This window comes from Amblyomma maculatum, chromosome 10, assembly GCF_055883805.1.
Source record: "Amblyomma maculatum isolate TAMU_Amacu chromosome 10, ASM5588380v1, whole genome shotgun sequence".
Taxonomy (NCBI): domain Eukaryota; kingdom Metazoa; phylum Arthropoda; class Arachnida; order Ixodida; family Ixodidae; genus Amblyomma; species Amblyomma maculatum.
The window spans coordinates 35,310,194-35,319,214 of NC_139353.1; the positions used below are offsets into that span (position 1 = coordinate 35,310,194).

The 9,021-nt window shown below is 44.9% G+C and overlaps 1 protein-coding gene across 2 annotated transcripts; it reads right to left on the minus strand.

The window, feature by feature from the left end:
* Nucleotides 1–3,988: 3,988 nt before the first annotated feature.
* Nucleotides 3,989–8,873, minus strand: mRpL22 (mitochondrial ribosomal protein L22). 2 transcript variants are annotated; one of them, XM_084582469.1, is made up of 3 exons: nucleotides 8,723–8,873; nucleotides 7,601–8,162; nucleotides 3,989–4,177 (listed from the first exon to the last, which is right to left on the minus strand). In XM_084582469.1, exons 2-3 carry the CDS (start codon nucleotides 8,125–8,127, stop codon nucleotides 4,042–4,044), a joined length of 663 nt encoding a protein of 220 aa, XP_084438595.1. In that variant the 5' UTR covers nucleotides 8,128–8,162; nucleotides 8,723–8,873; the 3' UTR covers nucleotides 3,989–4,041. The 2 variants fall into 2 exon arrangements, with proteins under 2 accessions (XP_084438595.1, XP_084438596.1); XM_084582470.1 differs by having other exon boundaries at nucleotides 8,627–8,873.
* Nucleotides 8,874–9,021: the final 148 nt, after the last annotated feature.

Genomic DNA, 9,021 nt, shown 5'->3' on the forward strand with positions numbered 1-9,021 from the left:
CTGTTTTGATGAGAACTACAGCTCTCTGCCTTTTTGAGGTGGTCATTTGCCCCTTTAAACAAGATAGCTCCATTCATCATGGCATGGATGCTCATGAGGCTCGCACGTATGAACTTTTCATTAGAATTTATTGTAAATTAAAGCTCTAATCGCGACAGATTGTCTTGTACTACATCAATCTGACCTTGACAGTCACCTCCAACGGCATGAGAAGGCATCGCCCAACATGATGCCAAATTCAATCGCCTCGACACATCAGTATTCAGCTCATACTTGTGATTTCCACCTGTCAGACTTTCCTGCTAACTGTAAGATTCTGTTCCCCCTGCTCCTAAGAAACTCTATGGCTTGTCCCATCGCGTTGAAATTGGATGATTGGACTTCATGGAGGACCTCATCACTCATTGGAACTGTTTACCCCGCCGAGGTGATGCAGTGGTTAGGGTGCTCTGTGCCCAAGGATGCCGGATCGAATCCCAGCTGCGGCGGCCGCTTTTCGATTGGGGCGAAACGCAAGGCGCCCATATATACTGTGGAACGTCGGTGCAAGTTAAAGAATGCCAGGTGGTAGAAATTTCTGGAGCCCTCCATTACGGTGTGTCTCATAGCCTGGGTCGCTTTGGGACGTTAACACCAACACGCCATTACACCAATAGTACCTTCACAGTACTCTTGCCTGTCTGCTCGCTTTCTCCTCCAGGAAACTCGCTGCTCCGTTAATGTTCCTAGCTAGACGGCATTTCACTCTGATTCTTCTACCCTTCTATCTTCCAACAAAGTTTGCCATGACCTCTCAGTGGCAGCTCTTGATAAATTCCCTTATTGCTTCAATCCTATCCTGTCCTTTACTTAGTCTTCCTGAAGCCCACCTCAGCCTGGCACTTTTGTCTTTACATAAACCTCCCACCTATGCCGCACATCTCGTCCCTCCTTCGATCCTTGTCCACAAAAAGCACATTCTTCATACTGACTGGGATGCCTTTTGCTCTCTTCTCTTCTCCATCTCCTTCACGTCCTATGAGGAATGGATTCGTGCCCTTCTTCAAGTGACCTCGTCCTTAAGTCTCACTGAGACTGCTGTGTATCCCACTTCTGACCCTGACCCACCTCTGGTCTGACTATGGAAGCTTCGCAAAAAGATCTTCCGAACAGCCAGGCTGCTACCCGGTAACCTCCAATCGCAGACCTTCCTTTCAAAGCTCTTAGACAATACTGAGCCATATTGTGTTAGGCTAGAAGGTTCTTGATGGAGTACCCTTTGCTGCAATAATCTAGACTCTACGCTCCATCAAAATTTGACCTGGAGCATTTTCAAGCCCTCCTTGGTACTCTCCTCCCCTTATCGCCAACTTTCAAGCTCTAACCACAGTCTCCGGATGAAGCCTTTGCAACCATTGTAGATTTTTATCTACCACCACCTCTCTCTCTCCACCTTACCCCGAATGTGCAGGCTGTGCAGACAGACCTCTGTGCCCCTCAACGCCAAAGAGGACCTTCTTGACCTCTGTAACATTGCCTGAAAAGAAGGTTCTTTGTCCTGAACTTTCTCACTTATCCCCTTCATTTGCAAATCTGGCAAGCCACCAACCCTTTCCGATCTCCAACAATCTTTGCAAGACAGATCAAATGGCGTTTACTATGCTTGGTCAGGATTTGGAGGCTTTTAACTCGCTTCCTCGTACCCTCATTGGTTTTCATGCTCACGTGTGTATGGGACCTCTTTCTCATCCTTCAGAACACTTTCTTCATTTGTGGTAGCTATCAGCTTTGTGCCCCGGTCACAGTTGATGTCCGTAAGGCATTCAACAGTCTTTCTCATGACCACATTTATTATTACCTGCCTTTCTAAGAAGACACCCACTTTGGCTCCAGCACATATAACTACTGTTGAGCTTTTCTTTAACTGCAAGGTCAGTTTCTGAGCATTGGGCTTAACTCGCCCACATTACCCCTCAGAATTCCATTCTTTCACCTACCTTTTCTCGTGCCATGGCTCCTGGCTTGCTGTCTAGTCATCTGTTCCTGATTTTCTTACATTATGCTGATGACATCACACCGATGCTTGCGCGACTCTCCTGGTCATGTTTAAGACTATTAAGACTATTCAGCAGGGATTGGATATCTCCTTTCTTGACAAGGCAAGCATTTCTCCCGCACCTGAAAAGTCTGAATTGCTACTTTGTAGCCCACTCTGCCTCTCAACGTGCTCACAATCTCTGATCTCCCGTACCTTGGGCGGCTCTCTGATCCCCAAGGTTTCTCAGTCTTGTGTTCTTGGCATGCATCTGCATGGCATCAAGAATGTCCTGGCTCTCCATGTGGCTGTTTCTACCTGTCAATCTGTCGTTCATCTGCTTCGCTGAGTCGTAAGCCGTTTCTTCAGCCAGCAGGAAACTCGCACCTGTTGATGGGCGCACACACTGACTCCGATTCTTTACTCCATGCCATAGCTTTCACTCATCAGACCCAGACACATTGCTCTCAGTCTTCCCATAACCACTTCCACCTACTATATAGGCTTTCTGCTACCAGTCTCTTTCATCCTCTTCACAGTCTCCTTTCATGGGCAGTGGCTTCTCAACCAGGCTACCATCTTCCCCTTTCCAGTCTATCTCTCTGCCTATTCCTTTCCTGCAGGAGGCTCTAACCTCCGCATACACCCTCTCCCACCATTGTCGCTTGTCCTGCATGGTGGCCGCCGACATGCTGCTGCCTCCAATCATAGTCCGCTGTTCAATACTCATGGAGTTGCATACACGGATGCCTTTTATGTGGCTCTACGTGGCACGTTACTTCACCCCTTTCCGTGGATATTCCCTCACTTGAGATCCTTCTCCATCATTCACGGCACTAAAAATTTCCTCATTTTGTGCCTCAATATATCATCTGCACTGATTCCCAGGTGGCAATCCGTGCTATTGACTTGAAAAAACTCCTACCTCGTCTGTCCACGGAGCTTGGGGCTTCACTTTCTTCACTGCAGCCTTGCTTCATCTTCCTTCGTTGGATCCCTGGACACACAAGGACTAACAGCAATGAGTTGGCTAACCAGCTGGCCAGTGAAACTTAACCGGGCTCCGTTTATCCCCTGGCCCGGGCCCTATAATTGGAGTGCTTGTTGAGACTTTTGCGCCACTATCAAAGAATAGCGCAATGCTGTACACGTGGACTGTAAGCTCTACCCCAACCCTCATCCCAATCTTTGTGGGAGGCTTGTGTTCGAGATACAGATGAATGCAGTGGCAAGATCCTTGCTGGCATTCCTTAATTCTCCTCGCACCTCCGACTCCTTCCTCCCCTTTCTCTCTTTACCCCTTATTTATGCATCTTTTTTCCATTGGCGTGCATAGACTTATTACAAACAGGAAGCTAATTGCATGTGCAAATACACAAAAGGGTACAGACTATCAACACATCTGATATTAAGGTGAAAGCCTTTCCAAGCACATGGAATCTGTCATATTCCGCAAGATATGTTTTTGTCTAGCGTTTCTGCCATCTGCAATCCCTCACTTGAACGCGCGCCCGGGAACTCCACGCGACAGGAGAGATGGTGTAAAGTCCAAATTTTCACTTGCTGGAGAAAGTGTGACAGATACTATGCCTTTCCTTTCCGGTAAGCCAATTATATGTAGCACTGCAACGAATAACGCCGATAAGAGGCAGAAGACGAGAGGAAGGGTAGGCTTTTGCCATTCTCCTATTAAGAGCCATCTGAGAGACCCTCTAATTTTTCACATTGTCTACCTGGAGACTGTGGCACGCAAAACACTACATGAGGTAGCAAGTATGTGAAGTGGTAGGAAAATGTCTGCAACAAAAAATGAAATATTTGCACTGCGCATTATATAAGCACTTTTCACTCCCCCTTCTCTGTCAAAACGTAGCAGCTGTAATAATTAAATGGCTCTCGAACCACAGGCTTGATAGTAGGATGCCCCCACTTGTTTTGCAGGCAGTTAACAGTACAGAAATAACATACACAAGGTTTACAATAAGAGTCACTTTTTTAATTTATGTTACAATGCCAGCTGCAACTGATCAGTGTCCATAAATGATCCTTCGATCCCTCAGTTCTTGGATGAACTCTTCCAGCTTCTGCGAGGGTGTCAGCGGTGCGTCGTAGTAGTGTTCCGGAGGAGGACCCTCGACAAGTCGCACGAAGTAGTGAGAATACCTGCAGTGAAAGCATACCAAGACAGCCTTCATTGCAACAATGTGCTGCTTGGGCGTTGTGAACAAACCAAGAGCTCGCATGTTTTCCTTTTGCCAAAAGAAAGAACACAGTTTTATTTGTTTACGTGTGCTGCAAATGTTGTCAAAATGCATAAAATGTAGCGCAAAGAATTTCTCAGGAGAAGAGAAATAGCCACGAGTGGGTGCGCAGAGCTTGTGACTCTCTTCCTACAAAAAAAAAAAAAGACCCCGAAGGCCAAAGGAGTGGCTTTTTCTGTGCATTGAAGTAGACCAGTGTGATGTGTGCATGCTTTATTGGCTACAACATCCAGCACAGACTTTAGAGAGCTTTAGTTTAATGTCAACTCTGCAATTTTCTATACAAAAACATGAAAGAACTGCTGCTCTGACATGGCTAAAATTTTTAACACATACAGCTAAAACTTGAGTAACTTTGAAAAGTTAATAAACTATTTTATATAAAATGCTTCACTGCATTGTCCACGCGGTCAAGCATTGCAGTGAAGCATGCAGTGTGGTGAAACTATTGTGAATTCGAAAATTTTCGGTGTATTCGGTAATTTTTCCATTAGAACATTTTGAATATCAATTTTTTTGCATACGAATCGTTTAACAAACACATTCGATTCACATTTTAAATTCACTTTAGAATTGATAATGCATCTATTCACTGCTGAAAATAATTTTCCCAGCACTTGAGTTTAGGGGTGGCCTACAATGTAGGACACAAGGCAAGTCCGCAGCCTACTATGTTAGCTAAAGCTCCACACATTTGGCATCTACTTTAAAATCGCATATCTCATCACGTGCAGTGGTGTTCTGATTGGATTGTGAGAAAATTATTTTTCTTGAATAATGTAGCTAATGAAGTCGAATCTGGAAATGGTATGCCAATATGAGTGGTGGGTATTTTTGAACAAACACAATGCAATATGCATGGGAAAAGTTTAGAGCCTCTTGAATATATGTTAGCAGGCACAAGGTTTTACACAATAATCACGCATGTAGGACACTAGGCATATATGGGTTAAGAAAACAGCGAGCAAATGATGAAAATAGAAGGTCGGTTTAGGGCGTGCTTACGGTATAATATTAGCCAGAAGAAAAAAACAAAAAAAAAAAGGCTTTAAAGTTCATGCAATATTCATTCTCCCTTCATATTTTAGTTGTCCTTTGCCATAGCTCTACCACATAGTTGCTGGTACGTAGTTTCTGCAAAAAAAAAAAAAATTCTGTATTTGCTGCTCCAGGGGTGGAAGCAGGCTTGAGCATTTTGGAGCAGCTTTGGGAGCAGTAATAAAGCCATTTTGGAGCAGCTTTGGAGCAGTGAAAAGAGAGTTTTGGAGCAGTTGAATGATGTTTTGGAGCAGGTTTTGAAGGTTGAACGTCTCTGATAATTGCAATTTTCTCTTTCTAAAATACAAGACCTCCAATCTGATTCCTTTTTATGCAAGTTCAATGCCTTTCCAACTTTGCACTCATCTCTAGTAAGACGAACGGCCAACAACTTGGAACAGAACCGCAGCAAAAGCAATGCTTGTCATAACTGAACACCTAGTGTGACCTAAAGCATTTCCCTATTTTGACTTCACGGATTAAAATGTCGAGTCTACCACTTTGATGCGCTCGAGCAGCGCCACTAATTTGGAGCTCAGATTAATGGGCATGACATTTCCGCTATCTATCTTGTGCATATCCTTTTTGATCCTACGCCTCTGCTAATAAATTCCTGAACACTGGTCAGTAGTGTCTTCAAGAAATATAGATGGCACTGAAGAGCAACCTTTTCATCCTTCAGAATTTTTACTTCACTGTCTCCAGCCAATAGTTCTATCATTCTTCGCTTGAGCAATGCTGGGGCTCATTTTTAACATCCTGGCGATAGGCCCAGTATGGCTTTCCAACACTCTTGCGAGGCTTCCTAGTGATTGACACGTTTGGCGTACCAACCGATAACGCTTCAAGTATTATTTTGTCTGCCACAGGCCTCACAAGCTTGTCACTGACAAAGAGGTTCGATGGTGAAGTACCTGCTTGTTCTCACAGCAGAACCATAACAATAACATGCAGTTTTTGCAGTCGGACAAGTTTCCTAACGGCTCACAGTAGTTTGCGCCTATCTGCTTCACTTGGTGCTCTTGCTTCTCTCTCCACCAGTGATTCAAAAGTCTAAGAGGAGGTGCTATGTCACACACACAGTGCATTCTATTGCAATTATTCCCTTCAATCGCCTGTGGCTCACACTAAATTTACTTGCGAACAAATAATGATTATGCTCCGTGCTTCCCTCCCTTACAAAAATTTCATTTGTGCCCAGTGCAAGATGCGCGATATCTTTGCCCCCGGTGCTGTGACATTGTTATCATGTTTTTCTAACCTTGATGGCAGAACATCAAGGCAGCCAGTTTGGAGCAGAATAGAGCAAATGGAGCAGCACTTTCACCCCTGGCTCACACATAGCATGCAGATTTCACAGTGCACTTTAATGAAGCCTGTAACACTATTTGCTGCCGTTAACGATATGATCTAGGGTGGACAATGGAGGCTTCTGGGATGAGTTTGAGCCAACCACTAATATGTCATTTGCTGTCAATCAACCTGTCCTGTGTGTCACAGTGCAGTAAAACTATGTACCAGCTCCTACATCATTTCTCAAGCCTCACATAATCAAGATACTCCTCACATATCAGAGCCATCCATTGAGTAAGGAACCAATACAAACAGTACCAACAAAAAATTCAATCAAATTCTTTAGCAGTTACAGGCAAATACCACGTAATGATTCATGCTTTGTAACATCCAACACATCATATTGCAGTTGTGGATGTCTGTCCTACAGCTTTTTAGCGAAATGATGTTTGTGAAAAACATAAGAGCACCATCTACCTCCCACAACTTTGCCTGTATTGCAGGTAACGAACATTATTGCATATCACACACACGGAAGAATAAATGCTTCTTTCTTAGTTTTCTTTTTTTTCCAAACTGTGTACTTTGCTGGCCCCACAATGTAACAGCCAGCATAGTGCGATCTAATCATTGCCGAGACACAAATGTCATACTTTTATATGGTGGTTACAAATCTGTATTTAGTGAATGAAATTCAGTTTCACTGTTAACTAGACATTTGTAAGGGTGCTATCAATGGTCTCCTGCTTTGTTTCTTTTGATTAAGCATTTCTTGCCAAACGGCATGAAATATGCATGCTTAACAGCCGTGGATGGCCTCACTGGAGTTTTAGCATTATGCGATCCACCTAATGCGCTGATGACGATGACGTAAATGAATGACGTGTGCACATGGCGCTATGCATAATTAACGGCCCTCTGTAAACTTGAAGCATTAGCAAAAATCTACGCTGGCCATTAAAGCATCATGAAATTAGTCTTACAAAAAAGTCACCTGTAACGTATAATCCCGAGCTTCCCCCGTGCATGTCTCCGGACGCCCTTGATGGTAACCGCCTTGCCGCAGAAGGATTCTGCGACCCATAAGTTGGATTTGTATTCGACGTTGTGCTCTTTGACGGCCAACTCCTGGGCCTCCTTCAGCACTTCGATGATAATCTTGGCTCCCTTCTTGTCGACGAACGAAAGCTGCTTAATGGCCTCGTCGACGCTCAAGCCACGAATCATCTGCACAATGGGCAGCATCTTTTTGGGCGAGTAGCGGATCTGATTGCGGTAATGAACAACCCAGGCCTCGTTGCGAGGCTGGCCGGGCTCCTGCGGAGGCGTAATCTTGTCGTTCTGCTTGGGCCACTTCTTAGGTACCGGCATGTGCCAGTCATCGCGCAGTGCGTGCAGGGGCGCAGCCATGCTGAAGCTCTTCTTAAGAAGCGTCTGTGCTGCCGGAAGGCTAATGGTCGCTGCTGCTGGTACGGGTGCGACTAGCGCTCTGCGGAGCGCCTGTCGACACAACGCGAGCATGGTCTTCGGGGCTGGGGCCCGCTGGGGAACCAAACCTGCGTGACAGATTGAAAGCGATGTCTGAAACATAACACCAATTTTGGGGAAAAAAAAAAAAAAAAAGAAAACATGTTCTGGCAGCACTGCGAAGTTCGTCACCAACGAATCGGGTTACGGTAGCTGGAGACTGCGGTGGTGCGTTATAAGGGGAGTCGCTGCAATTAGCCAATGATGATCGCAGTTCGCCGAGTGACGAAAACTCATTTAAGGTTTGCTGCCTTATTATTCTGACATGGTTCAGGCAAAGAAATCGCCCGTTTGTAGTTCGCAGCCCAGTTTACTCCCTTGTTGAAAGGGGCACTCCTATGCTTAGCCAGTTTTCAGCCCGGCTGCTTACAATAAATGTGCCCGTCGCTTTACCAAAGAGTGTAATTACTCGTAAGGTACACAAACAATTGGACTGCGAGCGCCGGATAGCAGCAGTTCAGACGATATGTGGTGCAATTTCGCCGAAACTAACCTTCCTGCTGAATGTACCCACCGACACCACGCGGTTTTACCAGCACAAAACACTGCACTCAGTAAACCAACCACTCTAAACGCAAGCTTGACTAACCTGAGATAAGCTTAATTAACCTTTGTACACACGTATTTTCGCTATCCCGTACAAATCTACGGAATACACGCCAAGCGAACGGCGCGACAAACTAGTGGGTTACTGAAGTTTGCTTCATTTCGAAGTCCACTGCGGGCCGCCATGTTTTCTTCTGCGGGGTGCAAATTGGTTCGCTCGCAGTGTGCTCAATCAGTATTTTTAATTTAACAATAAAAATAATACAAAAAATTTTATTTTTTTTAATTTTATTTATATTTTGGGCACATTGTAAAACTTAAAACTTGAATACGCGACGCCGG